General features: G+C 56.1%; 2 protein-coding genes across 9 annotated transcripts in view; one reads left to right on the top strand and one right to left on the bottom strand.

The window, feature by feature from the left end:
* SETDB1 (SET domain bifurcated histone lysine methyltransferase 1) overlaps positions 1-10,980 on the top strand; it is a 30,989-nt gene extending 20,009 nt beyond the window's left edge. For 6 of the 7 annotated variants that reach the window (XM_075907472.1, XM_075907465.1, XM_075907466.1 and 3 more), the window contains exons 15-22: positions 803-972; positions 2,636-3,267; positions 4,464-4,492; positions 4,925-5,057; positions 6,707-6,872; positions 7,334-7,545; positions 9,054-9,142; positions 10,064-10,980. In XM_075907472.1, the coding sequence (XP_075763587.1) occupies positions 803-972; positions 2,636-3,267; positions 4,464-4,492; positions 4,925-5,057; positions 6,707-6,872; positions 7,334-7,545; positions 9,054-9,142; positions 10,064-10,181 (1,549 nt within the window). In that variant the 3' untranslated portion in view covers positions 10,182-10,980. Of the gene's footprint in view, positions 1-802; positions 973-2,635; positions 3,268-4,463; positions 4,493-4,924; positions 5,058-6,706; positions 6,873-7,333; positions 7,546-8,337; positions 8,994-9,053; positions 9,143-10,063 lie in introns of those variants that run through there. The other variant, XM_075907468.1, reaches the window with a different exon arrangement.
* Positions 10,981-12,480: 1,500 nt separating this feature from the next.
* The window catches only part of CERS2 (ceramide synthase 2), a 48,212-nt gene continuing 42,391 nt past the window's right edge, over positions 12,481-18,301 (bottom strand). For both annotated transcript variants that reach the window (XM_075907473.1, XM_006132049.4), the window contains exons 5-11: positions 17,979-18,036; positions 17,822-17,872; positions 17,304-17,396; positions 16,668-16,796; positions 15,558-15,664; positions 15,146-15,299; positions 12,481-14,321 (exon numbers count right to left, since the gene is read on the bottom strand). In XM_075907473.1, coding sequence (XP_075763588.1) covers positions 14,193-14,321; positions 15,146-15,299; positions 15,558-15,664; positions 16,668-16,796; positions 17,304-17,396; positions 17,822-17,872; positions 17,979-18,036 — 721 coding nt within the window. In that variant the 3' untranslated portion in view covers positions 12,481-14,192. The remainder of the gene's footprint in view (positions 14,322-15,145; positions 15,300-15,557; positions 15,665-16,667; positions 16,797-17,303; positions 17,397-17,821; positions 17,873-17,978; positions 18,037-18,301) is intronic.

Here is an 18,301-nt window from a genome sequence, read left to right on the forward strand (position 1 = left end):
CGGGCCCCATGCGGGATCAGTGACTGGCTCCCAGCCTGGCAATCCTGCTGGAGCAATCCTCCCCCGTTTAATTGCTTAGCTGGTTAAACATAGTGTTGAACTGGTTAACCATTTAAACGGGATTTCGCATCCCTAGTGATGGTGGGCACAGTAGAAGAGTTGACTTGGCGGTCCACTACTGTTAAGGCTTATTTTTATAATAAGGGATGGTGTAGACGGAGCTTGGTCCTGCCTTGAGGGCGGGGGGCTGGACTCAATGACCTCTCGAGGTCCCTTCCAGTCCTAGTATTCTATGATTCTATAATAATGCTGTCCCTGAATTTTCAATATACTGCTGATTTGATCCTGTTACTAATACCAAAGTATTTATGCATGATTTCATTCTATCACTGTCCAGTTTTATTACATGGCCTGTCAAATCTCTCCTCTCCCTCCCCAAATACATAGTTAGAAATCACTCACTTCATGACAAGCAACTTACTTTGGCCTGGTTTCCCCTCAGTGGCAGGATTGTGTCTGTTCTGTGCACCTCTGCCCCTAAAAACGGTCGGTCCAGTGCCCTTCAGCTGTGCAAACTGGCCTCATGACTTTTCAGTCTCTCTGTAACAAGTGTTACTGATGCTATCTGCCCTCTAGTAACATGGCAAGATTCAAATGCAAATCAGATATATGGCGAGAATGCATAATGGCTGTTCTAGCCTCAGCTCTGGTGAGGGGTGGGTGGGTGGGGCGTGTTTTTGAGAGAGAGATCAGTCTGGTCTCTGACACTTGCAGGGATAACCATCGACTTTCCCTTTCCCAGAGTCTATGAATGTAACAAGAGATGCAAATGCAACATGAACATGTGCACCAATCGCTTGGTACAACATGGACTCCAGGTCAGACTCCAGCTGTTCAAGACTCAGAACAAAGGCTGGGGAATCCGCTGCCTTGATGATATTGCCAAGGGCTCTTTCGTCTGCATTTATGCAGGTACATCTGCCATTCTTTGGTGTTACTGACGATCCTTCTGGAAATCCTTTGGTTAAAATAGGGCACCACTAGCACAGATCTGCTCCTGCTAAACTGTGCTGCTGTCCCTATCAGTCACATAAATCAAATACTAAACTACTTTTAATAGGCAGCAGGTTTAAAACAAACAAAAGGAAGTTTTTCTTCATGCAGAGCAGAGTCAACCTGTGGAACTCCTTGCCAGAGGATGTTGTGAAGACCAGGACTTTGACAGGGCTAAAAAACAACCTAGATAAATTTATGGAGGACCCATCCATCAAGGGCTATTAGGCAAGATGGGTAGGAATGGTGTCCCTAGCCTCTCTTTATCTGAGGCTAGAAACGGTGACAGGAGAGGGATCACTTGATGATTCCGTGTTCTGTTCACTCCCTCTGGAGCATCTGGCACTGGCCACTGTTGGAAGACTGAATACTGGGCTGGATGGACCATTGATCAGACCCAGGATGGCCATTCTTATGTTCTTACCCTTCCTTACACAAAACAAGTATTTATTTAAAATGACACGGTCATCTAGGGTTTGTTTTTCCAAAACTTACAATAGGGACAGAATTGTCACAGACCTTCCTGCATGCCTGTTAAACTTTACTTTCCCAGCCTTTTGAAGGCCAGTTATTTCCCTGGAAACAAGGAAGTACAGAATCTGCAGTGACTTCAATGCCAGTGCTGAGAAGTGAAGCACTCCTCAGGCATGAAGGTTTCCTTGCATCCCCAATTCATTAGCTTGGTGCATATGTATCGACCGGCTTCCTGATTGTTTTCACAGTCTAGCACTGGGTTGCCAGTAGCTGAGTGCTTTGGTTTCTTAACCTTGATGCTGCCTCAGTGCTAGGTTATTACACAAACTTGAGTTCTTGGCCTGCATGAGTCCAGATACCATAGGTAGTACAGAGACTGGGCACTGGCTAATCAGTCCCCCCTTTTCCCCAAGCAAAGTGTGGGAGATGCCGGGAACCCCTCTTCCAAGAGTCCCCAGCTGGGTGGGGCTGTCGTGCCGTCATTAAAATGCAGCAATAAAAAAACCAGAAAGGGCTAAAACCGGGCCAGGGTCTCCCTGCTGGCTCTACAGTTTGGGGAAGCACAGCAGTGGGACTAATTGGAAATGCTGCCTCAGCGGCCTCGTCCTCTATGGGCTGGACCTCCTGGCTGTACTGTGTATCCCATGATGCACCATAGACTCTCCTCTTGCTCACTTGCATTGTGGGAGATGCAGTCCCTCTGGGGATCCCAGCACATAGAGGAGAATGGGAGCCTGAAGGTCTGGAACTACAACTCCCATGAGGCCCTATGGTGGCATTTCAGAGTTCCTCCTCCCCACTCCCTCCCCCCCCAGTTTTCTAGCATCTGGCTTTTCAACAAAAAGTTGTTTTTCCATGAAAACCAGACCCTTTCCCACTTAAAAAGGTGGAGTCCAATGCCAATTTTCCATTGAAAAATAGCTTTAGTTGAAAACTCAGCACTGGTCTGAGGCACTGTTCTACTTCCTGCTCCATGATCTACAGGTCAGCTGGGCTCAGCTCAGGTGTGCCTGCTTGTCTTAGCCACAGGCCTGTGGGGGTTGGGTGCTTTTGAATTCTTGAAGGGGTTAAGCCGCCTCCTCCAGCTCACGGCCCGCTCACTTTCCAGGGAAAATCCTCACGGACGACTTTGCCGACAAAGAGGGGCTGGAGATGGGGGACGAGTACTTCGCCAATCTGGATCACATCGAGAGCGTGGAGAACTTCAAGGAGGGCTACGAGAGCGACGCCAAGTGCTCCTCCGACAGCAGCGGCGTGGACCTGAAGGACGAGGACGAGGAGAACACAGGCAGCGAGGAGCAGGAGGAGTCCAACGAGGACAGCTCCGACGACAACTTCTGCAAGGACGAGGATTTCAGCACCAGCTCGGTGTGGCGCAGCTACGCCACCCGCCGGCAGACCCGGGGCCAGAAGGAGAACGGCCTGTCGGAGACGGCCTCCAAGGACTCCGGCCTCACCCGGCAGATCAGCCACGACGAGGTGGTTGTGACCACGGCCTGCAAGCCGCCCATGTCCGAGGAGACCTCCAAAAACAAAGTGGCCTCCTGGCTGAGCTCCAACAGCATGTCGGACAGCTTCCAGGACAACGACAGCGCCTCCTCGTTCAAGGCCAGCGAGGCCAGCGAGGCCAGGGCAGGCAAAGGGGACGTCCTGGGCGGCCGAGAGAAGCCCAGCGCGTCTGGGGTGGGGGGCAAGGAGGCCTTTGGCTTGGAGACAGACTCAAAGGCGCAGAGGAAGGAGGTAAGCGAGGCTGTTGGGATGGTGCTGTAAGTTAATGGCCTTCCCCATCCCTGGGAAAGCCGTGGGTGTGGCGCAGAGCTGGGGAAGGCCTGGCCAAGGGTGCTGATCCTGGCAGGGCTGCTGTAGCGTTCGTGGATCCCAGACTGTCCCGCTAGACCAGGGGTCTCCAGCCTGTTGAAGCACAAGATCATTGGTTGAATTTAAGTGCAATCCAGGATCTACCTCAAACGCCAACACCCTGCCCCCACTCCCAAGGCCCTGCCCCTGCTCACTCCGTCCTCCTGCCCTCCCCCATGCTCCCTTCCTTTCACCGGGCAGGGGCAGAGGGCTGGGGCGCAGGCTCTGGTCTTGGGCTAAGGGATTTGGAGTGCGAGGGGGGCTCTGAGCTGAGCCTGGGTCAGGGAGTTGGGGTGCAGGAGGGTACAGGCCCTGTAAGGGTGTTTGGATCCAGGGGGCTCAGAGCTAGAGCAGAGGCTTTCTGTGGGGGACGGGGGGGACGTAACTGGGGCAGGGGATTGGAGCTGGACACTGCTTACCTCAGGCAGCTCCTGGGGGGTGAGGGGGTGGCTAAGGCAGGCTCTCTTCTGCTTTAGCCCTGCACAACTCCAAAGCAACCAGCAAACTCCCTCCATCCCACGGCCCCCCCATTCTGTGGAGATAGAATACAGAGTGGGGGGGCACCCTGACATCCGCGTTCCTCCTCTCCCTTCCCTGCTCTGTACCCGGGAAGGGGCCGCTCCAAGGCAAAGGGCAGGCGATGTGCAGCAGTACAGGGAAGGGCAGCTGAAGAGCCGCCACTTGGTAGCTTCTTGGCCCAGCTAGTCAGGAACCCGTCAGAGGCGCCAAGATCTACCGGTAGATCCTGACCTGCTGGCTGGTGACGGCTGAGCTAGACTATTCGATTTTGTGCTGCCGCCAGGGTATTGGTCAGGTAGGGACGCGTTCTCCCTGCTGCAGGGATGGGAAACCAGAGGCGCAGAGGGAGCTGGTGACGTGCCAAGCAGAGAGGCCGTGACTGAGCCAGGGGTAGAACCCAGGCGTTAGTCCCAGGCCGAGATCCTCCTTCCTACCCTCGTGCTCACATCCGACCCGCCAGGGGCTTGGCAGCATTCAAGGCCCAAAGCCGTGCTGATCCGGGCCAGTGGACGTCCTGCCCCTGCCACTCAAGTGTAATTCTGACGTTTTCCCCTTTGTAGGAACCTGAAGAGCCAAGCAAGCATTCGATGTAAGTGTTGGAACAGTCGAGTGAAACATGGCCGCTTGCCAGAGCGCTCTGGGTGCCTGGTATTGCCCGGTTGCTGTGGGGGATGGGTGGCCTTCCACGTAGTTTAAAGCTATCCTGTGTGGCCAGCCAGTGGGGAATCTCAGAGGAGCTGCCCCGTCAGATACAAGCGCGAGGGAGAAACCAGCTGCGCGTCAGAGGGGGCGGGGAAAACTGCAGCATTACTATGGAGGCTGGTGAACCCGTTAGGTTAGACCGTGGAACAGGACTGGCAGGATTAGCAGGTTAGTTGGGCATGGCCGTCTCCTGCCTGCTCCAGCTGCCGGAAGCCCTTGCGATCGGGGTGCTGCCATTAGGTTCGGAGTAGCCCCAGGGCAGGCGGGGGAGATGGCTAGGAAGCGGCCTGGGTGACTTGTTTGTGTTCTTGGCTCCCAGGGCACCCGAGACAGGCAAGGTGTATGGCTACAATCCAAGCCCCATGAAACTGGAGGGGATCAGGAGGCCACCCAGCAAGACGACCGTGCATCAGAGCAGAAGGCTTTTGGCTCCTCCACAACAAGCGACTGATGTGAGAATTGGGCTTTGAGGCTTTGAGATCTTCGCAGACGGGCCTGTGCCGCGTGCGGCTTCCGTTTTGCATTGAGGCTCTCTGTCCCTCCAGTCCTTCGCGCGCGCTGACCTGACTAAGGGCCACCCCCCGGCCCATGGGTTATAGTTGCTAGTTCCTTGGGGCTGCGGCTTCCCAGGGTTTGCTCAGGCACATGTGTGGGGTTTGAAGGCTCCGTCTCGCTATGGGAAAGCAGCTGTAATGACTTGGGTATGGTTTAAAGGGCAGAGGGACTGCTGCGGAGACTCTTCCTTGATCTGGGAGCTATCTGAACCCCATGCTAGTGTCAAGAAAGACTTGCCCCAGGCACATGCACAGGGACAGTAGGTATCCTCCTACCTTCCCCTAGATCACTGAGCATCTGCTGGGATCTGATTAGACCCGTCCCATGTGGCTGATCTCCTGTAAATTCCCCACGAGCATGGATTGGCGTTGCTGGATCTTGGTACTCACGCTCTTTCTTATTGTAAGAGATCGTTCACTCCCGGCTGGGCAGGCTACTGTGATCCTTGGCTCTGCGTGTCGTGTATTTCGTACAACGTTGGGCACCGAATTTGGGGTTAGAACACTTCCTGCATCATTAACTCCAAATTGCAGACGTCAAGCAGGCAGCTCGCCAAAGTTCCCCTCTAATTTTTTCCATCCATGTGCAGAAAAGATTTTGTTGTGTGTGAGGCACGTGCGGATGTGCACCACCAGTAGGAACACACGCAGCTGGCTGTGGGCGCGCTGCTAATCAGCTGGGTGGCACTGGACTCTCCTGGGTGGGCGCCCAAACGCTCAGTGTACAGGGAGCCCTGCAGCCAAACCAACCAGGCCTGGCTGCCGTTGTGCTAGTGGATTAAACCAAAGTTAGTGGGCATGAAAGATCTTGTTTCACTCCGCAGGGTGAAGGGTGCAGTCTCCTAGCAGGCTGGTCAAATTCCACCTGGGAGTTACGAACCAGCCTCTCAAAATTTCTCTTGCAGTTTCAACTTTTCCCGTGTAATAAACCATGGACAGTCATGCAGCTTTGTGCTGTCGGCTGTCACGCACCACCACAGAGGGGGCAGCACATGTCAGTGGCTAAAATCCTTGCTGGCCAAAGAGTCTTCAAACCAAAAGGGGCTATAGAAAACACGCGTGATTGTCGTTAGTCCTGTGTAGCCGGGTTCCTGGAGTCTGGCTCTGCCTTTTCCATGTGCATTTAAAATGGCTTCCCACGAGTATCGTAAGCTTTAGTGAATAGCTGCCAAAGGGTTTTATAGAAAGACACAATCTTTTAACTTGGCTCCATGGAGAAAGGGAAGTGTTAACACTCATGAAGGGGAAGTCTTCTGGCACTTAAGAAACTAACAAATATATAGAGAATCAAGAGCTTTTGTGGGTTAAGCCCACTTCATCAGATGAGTCGGAGTGGAAATAACAAACCAAGAGTTGTATAAACAGCAAAAACCTGGCTTTAGAGTGCGACACACAGTTAATGTCTCTGTTCAAGCCCAGGGTAACCGTGTCAGATTGGTAGACGAATGCTCCCAGCGGCGTTAGCAGCGTTGTGGAGAGGGTAAAAAGGATGCTTTCAGCCTGTATCGCGTCGCGTCTGAGCCACTGTTACATGTGCATGTTTCCAGGATGTGCTGACGCTGTCGAGTAGCACGGACAGCGAGGGGGACAACGGGCAGCCGGCAGCAGGACAAGCGCAGGGCAATGCAAACGACAGTGACGACATCCAGACCATTTCCTCTGGCTCTGAGGAAGAGGATGTTGAGGATAAAAAGAATTCCTCTTCCGGCCTAGGTAGGGGCAGCTGCGGCAGCCGGTGGTGGGATAATGGGATTGGACAGGGAGTGGTGAACATGATGAATGTGTCTGGTGCCCTGAGTGGAAGAGCCGTATCTACCTGTTACGAACTGATCCCCGTGCAACTGACTAGGCTAAATTCTAATGAGATTGAGGTGTCAAGTTTCTCAAAAGTGATTAGTTTTGAGTGCCCAACTCAAGACTCTTTTTTTTAAGGGACCTGAGTTCAGATGCTGGTGCTCAGCCCCTTCCTGAAAACCAGGCCCTCCTTAAGGTATCTCACAGTGGGCCCCCAAACTAACTAGCCAGCATTGACAACTTCAGGCCTCAGATCCTGAAAAAAGAGGATTTTTTGGGGACTCACTGGTACTGAGCAGGGGTCAAAGCTCGTCACCACCGTAAACCTCTCTCAGGATGTGGGAGGAAGTGGGGCCGTGACGATTTCTCTGTTCTGGCAGGCCCTGTCAAAAGGCAAGTGGCAGTGAAATCCACACGAGGGTTTGCCCTCAAATCGACTCACGGGATCGCCATCAAATCGACCAATATGGCATCCGCCGACAAGGGGGAGAACATGCTGGTGCGCAGGAACACCCGTCAGTTCTATGACGGCGAAGAGTCCTGCTACATCATCGACGCCAAACTCGAGGGGAACCTGGGCCGCTACCTGAACGTGAGTTTCCTTTCGCTGGCTCCGTGCGTCCTCCAGAGGCATCCGCTGCGCCGCCTGGGACTCGGCTTCTGTTCGATTTCAAGCAGACCCTACCCAGGAGCCTCACTGCTCTTGGGTACAGGCCCGCCAGTAGGTGGGGCACAGGGCAACTTCCCTGGGGCCTGGTGATTCAAAGGGGGCGGGGGCTCCTGGCCCTCACTGCTCCTGGGCCCTTTAAATCACTCCCAAAGCCTAGGGCGGTGCTGAAGGCCTGGCAGGAGCAGGCTAGTCCAAGGCGCTCCCCTTCCAGGAGCAGCATCCCCCTCCCCCCATCCTCCTTGGCCAACTGTATTGCTGGGCCCCTGGACTCCTGTGGGTCCAGGTCTAGCCCCAATGCAAGTGCTGTCCTCTGAACATCAGCCCTGCCCTTGTTGTCACCATCAGATGAGGGCCAGTCATTGCTGGGTCTGGTGGCTGTAAGTCAACACCCATCCACTCGGGACAGCTCTGAGTTCGGGGGGAGGGGGGGGTCTGTTACTGAGCTGTCCCAGTGCAGGGGCCTGGACTTGAGCTCTCCAGACTCCTTCCAGCCCTGTGTATCTGACTTGTGGGCCACTGTTAACCTGCAGCTTGTCTGCGTTGGATTGGGTTTGTCCCCGGCGCGTGGCTCCGGACTAGCCTAGCGAGGAGGGGAGATGCTGCGTTTGCGCCCGACGTCGCGCATGGGGCGGAGGGGGCAGGGTGGAAACGCAAGCATTGAAGACAGATGCCACGTGGGGCAGTCTGCAAACCAGGCTCTTTATATCTCGCCAGAGGGTTTACCTGCCATTGCTCAGGTCCTTCACTGACATCATTTTTCTTCCTTTGAATCGTTGCTCTGGGGTGGGGCCGGGGCAGAGGGGCTCAGGATGCAGGTTGCCCCGGGGAGAGAGGACAAGCCCAGCTCTGTCACCGCAGCAGCTTGCAGCCAGGTGAGAAGCGCCTCTCCATGGCCGCTGCAGTTGGCACGGCCAGAGGAGGGGGGCATGTTCCCTAGCTGGCCGGCCGACAATGACAAAAACACAAACTCCCTGAAACGTATGGGAGAGTCGTCCCTTTCCCCAGCCCTGCTCCCTGCTGCCCCCCTGTGGTCATTCTACAGTATAACCTTCCCTGCTAGCGGCTTCCTCCCTTTCCTTTTTTTCTGAGAAACAATCCCATTCTGGGCACATCCCAGTGTCCTGGCACAACCCAACCCCTCGGTTGCTTTGTTGTGATGAGAACAAGCTGAATGCCAGATGCAGTGGTCCCAGCTCTTACCTTGGAGCAATTCTTGAACAAACAGGTGGGCAGGCAGCCCCAAGACGCGCTCAGATAGTAGACAAGACAGAAGGTTCTGTGGAAGCCCCACGTCCTACCTGGAGTAAGGCCAGCGTAGCCCCTATTTCAATGGGCTTCAATCGGATTTCCAGGGCTTAATGAGTAAGATCATTGTTACAAACACTGCAACCCGCAGCCTGCTCATCAGTTCGCCTCTTGTCCCTTCACAGCATAGCTGCAGCCCCAACCTGTTTGTGCAGAACGTCTTTGTGGACACTCACGATCTCCGGTTCCCTTGGGTCGCCTTCTTCGCCAGCAAGTAAGTGACGCCCAGGCCTGCGCGGGGAAGGGCTGCGACCGGCCACGCTCCTGGCTTTCTCGTCCCTGAGGGTTCGGGTGCTTCAAAAGGTCACGGGGAGGCCAAGCCCCTTAAGGCGCGTTGTTAGTGGTTTGCGCCAGGGGGATTCTAACGTGGTCTTGCGACGAGAGCCGGGGTGGGGAGTCGGGGCTGCTGGGGTCTCTTCCCAGCTCCATCCCTGGCTGCTTACAGGCTTGGGCCGGTGGAGAGACTGTCGAAGACACAGGCCCCCAGCTGCCTTTGGGAGTCCGAGCAAAGCCAGCCCCTTGGGGTCCCAAGTAACTGGCAGCTGCACGTTCTCAGCTCTTCTGGGAAGGGCGTTAATGAAATGGGGAGATTGTCGCTCTCGCGGGCTGACGCGCTTCCTCTCTCCAGAACCGGTGCGGCCTCCGTCCCGGCCGTTTGAGGCAGGAGGGGAGGGGGCTCTTACGGGCTTGGTGCTGATGAGGCCTGAAGCCCGGATTGCTGTCTGTGGTAGAACTGAGAATTGAAGCCTGGTCTCTTGAGTGCCAGGCTAGGGCTCTAACCGCTAGACTGTACTTCCTCTGGATCCTGTAACAATGTATTGGACCAGCCTTGGCTTGCTGGAGGCTGCCCAAAAAGCTGCGGCGTTCTCGTGGTAGCAGAGAAATGTTTCCAGTCCGCAGGTGCTGGCTGTGCTGCCTCCTCCCCCCCCCCCTCTGTTGAGCAGGCTGCTTCTGCAACACTCCTCTGCCCCGGGGGCGCGGCCCAGGCACAGATCTCGTCCTTGAGCAGGCACAAGCGTTGCCCTGTCATGTGGCCAAGATGCATGTGCATTCTCGGGACCACCCAAATCTCCCGTCGGGTCACTGTGTCCCCTTCTGCTCCCTAAGTAACCTGGGCACCTCCCTTCCTTCCCAGGCGGATCCGGGCTGGGACTGAGCTCACCTGGGATTATAACTACGAGGTGGGCAGCGTGGAGGGCAAGGAGCTGCTGTGCTGCTGTGGGGCGATTGAATGCCGAGGCCGGCTGCTGTAACCGTGCCACTGCCTGTTGGCCCCCCTGGACGCCGGTTGTTCTGAGCCAGGAAAAGGTTGATTGTCAACCATAAGCCTTCCCCCTCCCCCCGCACAACCCTTTGTCTGTGAGGGTGACGTACCCTGTTGCGTCTCAGCTGTTTGTCATTACACACTGTGTTTAGGTGTAAGCGTAGCTGTTCCAGAGCTGGGTACAGCAGGTTGCAGTTGTCCAGCTCACTTGACGAGATGCCTGATGGTACAAGGACCACACCTGTGCCCAGCTGACAAGGAGGAGCTGGGTTGTGCATGTGGGACTGACGGATGGCAATGGTCCCAGCAAGCTGTAGGTCTCTGCTTTGATTGGGTGGCTCAGAGCTGAGAGAGACTTGGAACCACTGTCCTGACAACCATGCGGTGCAAGTGTGACACCTGCTAGGCAGCCAGCACAGCAGGGTCCTGCTTTTGTCAGCTGCCAGCATCGCCTGTTCCTCTAAAGGCAAGTCTGCCACTGTCAGTCTCCCACCCAAAGAACTAGGCCTCCACCATTTGCGTTGGTGCCTGTCAGCATTTCAATTAAATGAAGCATTGCAGAGGCCCAAGGGTTGGAAGATCCACCATGGGCCTGCTTGGGGTTTCACTGGGGCATTGTGTGTGGACCAAGGCTGGGTTACACCAGAAGAGCTGTGAGTTAAGGGGTCTGTCCTCCTTGGACTTTTGTGTTGTAAAAAGCCTGGCTGCTGTTGAAAGCAGTAATGTGCTTTTCTTAAAGTCACCCAAAAATAAACCCCCCTCCCACCACGGAGCAGCGTGTGAACATGGCCTGCTTTTGGGATTGGTCCATTTGTCTGAGCGCTCTCCATAGCGGGGCTCTAGTGTTCTACTTCTGTGCAGGGGGGCATGGAGTCAGCCTGTGGGATTCTGCCTACAACCCAGACCCTTGAGAGGACTCCCTTGTTAGTGAAGAAACAGGGGTCCTGCAGGCACTTCCAAAGCCCGTTCTCATGGCAGTGCCAACCGGGGATGATAAAGGCAAAGCAGGCAGGAGCAACTCCTCTGATTTCGCTCCGTCAAGCGGCTGCTGCCCTTTGTTGTAGCCACATTGGCCTTGGCATCAGTGTGTTCAAGCAGAGGAGGTTTTATGGGCCCTGGCTGCCTAGAGATACAGAACAAAGTGTCAGTTCAAATGGATCTCCCCTCCTAAAATGCCCTTCAGTGTGGGATATCTAAATGGGTAAAATCCTGTCTCACTCTGAGGGCAGGGGCTGCTGGCCAGGGTAAGTTTTAGCAGCTGTGTAAACACACAACCTGTCTACTTTGACCTGCTCATTAGGTTTGAAGGGCCAGCAGCAGGTGAGCAGAGCTTAAGGGAGGTAGAGCAAAGCTGCTGTGCTGTGTGTCTCTTCCCAGCCAGCCAGCATGTTGGCCAGGAGCTGGGAATGGGCCACAGGATAAACCACTTGATTCCCTCTAGGGCACTGGCCACAGCTGGAAGACAGGACAGTGGGCCAGCTAGCCTATTGGTCTAGCCCAGCGTGACGCATGCCCCTGGGGGAGATGCCAAGCTGGAAAAAGCAGGAGTGAGTCAAAAGCATAAGTGGGGCATGGGCACTGAGGTGCCCTCGATCAGCAAAGGGGGCCAAGAGCCACGAGCTGTCGGAGCTCCACCCTTGCTAATGGAGGAAGAGCATTTGGCCAGGGCTGGTGAAGTGTTTTACAGTAATTACCTTTCCTAGGACAGCTAAGAGCTCCTCTGCTCCGTGCCTCTGCCATCCAGCCATGCTAATGGACGAGTGCTATTAATAGTCAAATCAGCAGCTTCTCTCTCCCAGGCTGGCAATAGCCCCCCCATGTTTCAAGTGTAGTCTCAGTGCTGCAGCAGGCGGCTTTTCTAGGACAGGGAGGCCAACTGTGGTTAAAATAGGGCAGGAGGAAGCATGTGGCATTCTGATGCCTTTCCACACATGCAGCGCCCACCCTCAGGGCTTGGCTCCCCCCAAGCATTCCAAATAAAGGCCAGACTTTGAAATGCTCCCTACACTGCCCAGTGGGTGAGGGGGGGGATCCAGATTTCTAGCAGGCCCAGCTCACTTGAAAACCTGGCAAGGCCTTAAACACAGGGCTGATCTGTGCTAGCCTGGGGAGGCTCACAGTGACCAGGGCTACCACTCAAGGCTACTCTCATGAAAACCACACCTAGCATAAGCTGGAGCTGCTAGGAAAGCTGTTACATGTTTTGTACTGACCCAAGCGCGCCCACGCCCCCCCCTTCCCCCCCCCCAGACACAACACAACCCTTCAACAGAAAACGAGAGGCCTGGTTGTACAGAAGTTTTAGTTTTAACTTTTAATAAATTTTAACTTTTAAAAAACAACATTTTGGTCTGAAGTTAGGTTAATGGTCCTTGTCTCCAACCCCTGTCTAGCCTGGAAAGTTTTATTGCCTGCAGCATGTCAGCCCCCCCCGAATTGGTTTTGACGTGAGACTCTCTGTGGTCCAGTTCCTTTTTGTACTTAGTCCTAGCTTTAAAAAAATAAATAGAAAAAAATAAGTTTGATTCATTTGTCCATCTATAACCAGGGAGGAGGAGAAAATGTCTGTACACCGAGAGTGTAAAAAAAAAGGGACATGGAATAGATCATTAAAGCTGGTCAGAACCAATTTTTATAGCGCAAAACAATGGGATGTGTTCAGTCCTTGCTGAAATAGGGATTAGGTAGTGTCTTACGATGCCCAGCTTCCTTCCAGCAAATACTCAATAGTGTTGTCTAATAAATCAGCCATTAATACTCAGACATTCAGCTACTTCCTTTAGCCTCTCCCCTGGGATAACAAATGGCACCTGATGCCCAGGTCTGTCACTGGGGTGGAGAGCTGTAAACAGCACAAGGTCACTAGGGCTGCTCTTTATTCACGCGCCCTAGCACAAGCCAGGGACTTAGCTCCTCCCAGCCCTTTGCTTGCCGGGGAGCCAGCCGCCAGAGCACTGACCGCTGTTCGCTGGCTGTGGCAAGTAAAGCCAAGATGTGAACCAGGGGCTTCTTTCAAAACGAGGCCCCCTTCACAGTGGGAGCCAGTAATCATCTTAGCCCCTGAACACCTTTGGGCTGCAGCTGGCTCCCCCGAGGGCCTGCACAGGCTCAGACTAGCGAAGCTGCAGAGCTGGGACTGACAGGGTGGGCTCTGGCTTCCCTAAGATTTGATTCCCTCACTGCAGCTAAACAGGTGGCCGGGGAGGCCTTGCAGTCATTTAAAAAACCCAACAACTGACAACAAGGGAGAACAAGCGAGTCTTTGCAATTGCCCCCAAGGCCTCAGAGGACACAGGAGACAACCGAGTTCAGCTGTGTGTGTTATTTCCACCAGCAACACAGCTAGGGGATTCCTTTCTGGAAACTCCAGAGGAAAAGAGCAACTAAGGAGGCCGTGAAACCGTGCCTCGCCAAGAACAGCCTGGGAAGGAACTGGCACCAGCCTTCTGCATGTGTGTGAAAAACCAAACCAAACCAAACCACCATGAGAGCAACCTGCCCCCCTCCCCCCTGCAGCAATGGCTGCCGGCACAAAGGCTTCCACCGTACTGCTCTAGTTCGGAGACAGGGCCTGCTAGCCTTGGAGAAGGGAATCCTTGCCTCCCCGGTTGGTTTTAAGGCAGCTGGGTGAGGAGAGAGAAAGGACACTACTGTCTGGTGGTACAAAGAGCTACCACCCCTCCCTCTCCCAAGGTTGGCACATTTCCATCTGCAGTGACAAGGAAGAATGGCGCATTCTAAGCACACGTGGAGGGGTGGTGCTGGCACTGCAGGGTCCGTTCCTCTAGTCTCCCCCCTAGCTGGGTCAGCTATTTCCACTAGATCCCTTCTGAGGAGAGAAGAGGGGGAGTAACTATTTCTAGGGGACAGGCAGGAGACCCTTGTACTATGGTTGGCGGCAGGGTGGAAGCTGAAGTTCTCAAAGTTTGGCTCTCTCAGCTCACGCCTGCGGTGGTGGGACCGGGCAGCACGCTGACGCCACGTCCGCATGCGCCTGAAATCAGTCGGTTTTCCGGTGGTTGTTGTTTAGGACGGGGTGCCCGTTGGAAAGGGGCCCGTTCTTCGTCACCTCCTCCTCCTCCTCCGTGTTGTCCGTCTCGTCGCGATCACTCCTCTCGTCTTCCACCACCTGGAGGGGTTGAGAAAGGAGCTTTGTGAATCCAGGTGCAACGGGGCAAGTGGCCTGGAGCAGGGGGAGTGTCAGGATGCCTGGGTTCTGTTCTTAGCCCTGCTTCTGTGCCTTAGTTTCCCTATGGAACAGCATGAGCAGGGCTTAGTCTGAGGTTCCCCCCCCCAGCCCTGCCCCTCCACTGGCGCCATCTTGACTTAACCTGGGCAAAGCCCTCCCACGGAGTCCACCGCATACTTCAGAGGGCACCAGCTGCTGCCTGTGAGTGAGGCTAAACCCACAACGGTGACACTGAAGGGCCCCCCCACTGCCTTCCCTTCCCTTGCGATGCCCCAGGAGGGGGCTGCTGAGCTCTGGCGTCTCCCTGCTGCTGCCCTAGCCAAGGCCTCCCGTTCCAAAACCACAGCACAGCCCGAGGCCTGGGACATGCCACTTCCCCCAATCACCCAGGCCCTCACCAGCATCAAGAGGCTCCATTCCCATAGGAATCAGCAGGGTCCAGGAGCCTGGGTGACAGAAGAGCTGGACCCAACTTTTCTCACCCTCAAGGCAACAGAGGGCCCAGTGCCCACCAGCACCCTGTCCCACCCCAATGCCTGCACCTCACAGGGGGATCACCACGCACTGTTGCGCCACAAACCAACCTGCACCCGTCCACATCCTGCTAGTGGTCCCCATTAAAGCAAGAGAACTCCCCTTCCCCCCAATGGATCACAAAACCCTGCACTTCCTCCCCTCCCCCCCCCCCCATCCTGGTAAGGTGGCAGTGGCTTCCCTCCTGGCCCCCTTCCAAAGTAAGTGCCCCCCAGCAGAAGTGAACCTGCCTTTCCAGTTATGAACTTGTGGGCCATGCGGATGATGAGGTAGGCCCAGAAGATATGCAGCGACTGCAGCACCACCATCATGCAGTTAAAGTAGTAGTAACCGAAGAAGGGCGGGTACAGGTCCAGAGGGTAGATCACTGTGCAATGCATGATCCTAGAGGGAAGAACAAGAGAGCCCAGGCATGTTCACGGTACTGAAAGTGGGGCGGCTACATGACCCTCCTGCTAACGCAGCTCAAACAAAACAGGAAGTGCAGCCTAGTAGCTGGCGGTGCAGCCTGGGGCTAAAGAGCCCTGGGTTCTAGTCCCAGCTCTGCACTCCCCAACCCCCCATGATGCAGCAGCAGAGCCCGCGGGAGGCCTTGCAGCAGCACCCCAACGCACATGGGCGGAGGCCGGGGCGCTGGCTCACCAGAAGGGCAGGATGACGAGGCGAGTGACGATGAAGACGGCAGCGAACACGATGAAGATGTTGTTGCAGGTGTTCTTCCAGCCGGCGTAGTTGAACATCTTGGCAGACTGGGGCGAGAGGCCAAAGTGACAGTGAGCTCCAGGGCCCTTGAGGTGGGGGGCGAATGGGGGGGCCTCTGGAGCCACTGCCTCGTGGGAGCTCTCCCACTTGCAGAGGCTAATGAGGGTGTTAGGCGCTTGGCAGCAAAGGCAAAATTTGCGCCCAACACTGGGCACTGACCTGGCACAGCTGAGCCCGACCCTGGGAGAAGGGGGGGAGCTTGTACCACATCTTCCCCCACCCCCTCCAGTTTGGGGCCAGGCCCCCGCACGCACAGCGGAGATGGAGGAGGGTCGGGCTGGGGATGGAGAGGCAGGGAGAAGGCTCCAGCCACCAGTGGCAGGCAGAGGGGGAGCAGGTGAGCTGAGGGATGACAGGGGAGCAGAGGGGGACTAAATTGGCACCCCATTAGCATGGCGCCTGGGAGAGACTGCTCCCCTCCCTGCTACAACACTGTCAAAGGGAGTCAGATTCCTGCTTCTCTCCCACCCTTCCTCAGTTGCCCCGGGAGCTCCTTAGGACAGGAACCATCTCAATCTGTACATACAGCACCTCCCAGCATGGGCCCTGTTCTTAGCTGGAGGGCGGGAACAGAACAGCAGCCCTGCTACCAGCAGCTGCTGGTCTGGTTTCCGGGCAGGGCCTGAGTTTGGAGAGTAGCTGCCAGTGACAGAGGGGGCTCCGCACATCCGTCTCGTAATGAAACGGTCACACGTCAGGTGCACGGCTGCGGCGCCTAGAGGGCCCAGCGCGCCCGGCACGGCCCAGACGCAGAGTGACTGGCCGTGCCCAAAGGAGCTCAGCATCCAGAGAGACCCAAGGAGGGGAGTCAGGGCACCTGGCTCAGTGGGGCAGGACCCCCCATTCCCAAGGGAGTTGGTCCCCCTGGCTCCATGTGGTGCTTCACACTGCCCAGGAGCCGCCCGCCGGGCCTGCTCTCACGGGCATCGGGATTGCGAGCTACGTCAGCCCGTGGGGGGGAGGGGCCCCGCACTGCTCTGCCCCCCTCACCTCCAGCAGGTAGTCAGAAGAGTCGTGCAGGGCCATGATCAGCGTCCCGGCCCGGATGTAGTTGACGCACCAGGAGAAGCTGATCAGGATGATGGTGGCCACGTGGTGGATGATCTGCTCTTTGAAGTCCTGGCAGGGAAGGGCGGGGGGAGGGTTAATGCCCACAACAAACTGAGGGGCCCTCGTCCGACCCCACCTGTTTCAGATACCAGGCCCTGCCCAACTTAACCCAACCCCTGGCCCTCTGCCCAGCCCTGCCAGGCACCCCCCCTCAGCCCCAGCCCTGCCAGGCATCCCCCCCCCAGCCCTGGAGCAATGGAGGGGCGGAGAGGGGTTGCCTAGCCATTGGCCAACTACACCCGAGTAGCATGGGTCCACGGTCCCAATGCCAGGGGCGGCTGGAGGGGCACTGCTCGCCCTATGGGCCTAACAGAGGCAGCCCCTTTAGTAGAAGCCCTCTGAGCCCCAGCAGCCCCACTGCTCCCGTGTCCCAGAACCAGCCACGGCCGAGGGATTCTCTCCAGACCCTGGGGGCAGGGCCCGCCCCGAGCTGCCAAGTCCCATCCCCATTCAGCAGCAGGCCAAGACTGGGGATGTACACGGGGTCTCCATCCCGGCCCTGGGGACACCGCTCACCTTGCGCTTCACGTCCGAGGCGATGCTGAAGAGGAGGGACCAGTAGAAGGACAGCTCGATCATGTAGTACCAGTACTGAGACGGCAGTGTGGTCTGCAAGGCAAACGGGGCCAGAGGGCAAATCACAATACTGCTCTGCTGAAGTGTGCCTGGGCGCCCTCTACTGCATGCGATCGGAATGGCACCCGCTGTGTCTCAAACCCTATACTGCATAGAGCTAAGGGGGGATTCCCTTGTAGCTCAACTAGCAAGGACCTGAGCTTTGGAAGCAAGAGTCCTAGATTTCTAGGTGGCCACAGGCTGCTTACTGCACTATCCCAGCGATTTCTTAGCCCTCCTGCCAAGGAGATATTAACCACCAAGTGGTTGCCATGAAACCATCCAGATTGCAGATCCCAGTGGAGCAGGGAACCTGGACTGCGTAGCAGGAGCAGCTGTGCTGGAGGCTGAGCCACGCCGGAACTCTCTGCACGGAGCTGCAGGAGAGAAAGTCAGCTCTGCTGAGGGGCTGGACTCACCTGGACCGGGTAACCTTTCCACACCTCCCTCAGGTCAGAGAACCAGGGTTTCTGTCAAGAAGAGCGGGAGGGGAAGAGAGCAGGAGGTTAGTGGGGACAGCTTGGCCAGGACAGGGCGAGAGGCCAGGAAGGGGTCGAAATGGCAGCGCTTACTTACATCCACTATGACGGCCATGCCAGCAATGAAAGCAATAAGGTAAAAGGTGAATCGCCAACTGGAAAAAGGAAGCAGATGGTTCTCACCAGAGGAACGTGGGGCGGGGGGGAGAATGTGTTACGGGAAGGGTGCTGGGAGCCTGGGGGAGCTGGTTCAGGGGTCGTGGGGTTGAGGTGCCTGGGTCAGCAGTGACCCTTTGGGGGCCTGTCGAGATCTAGCAGGGATGGAGCCTTGTCCTATGCCCGGTGGGAAAGCTGGGGGCTGAGCCGTGCAGCAGCACAGTGCTGGGCTCTAGCTATGGGGGGGCAGCCCCCTGAGCCCGT

This window comes from Pelodiscus sinensis, chromosome 24, assembly GCF_049634645.1.
Source record: "Pelodiscus sinensis isolate JC-2024 chromosome 24, ASM4963464v1, whole genome shotgun sequence".
Taxonomy (NCBI): domain Eukaryota; kingdom Metazoa; phylum Chordata; order Testudines; family Trionychidae; genus Pelodiscus; species Pelodiscus sinensis.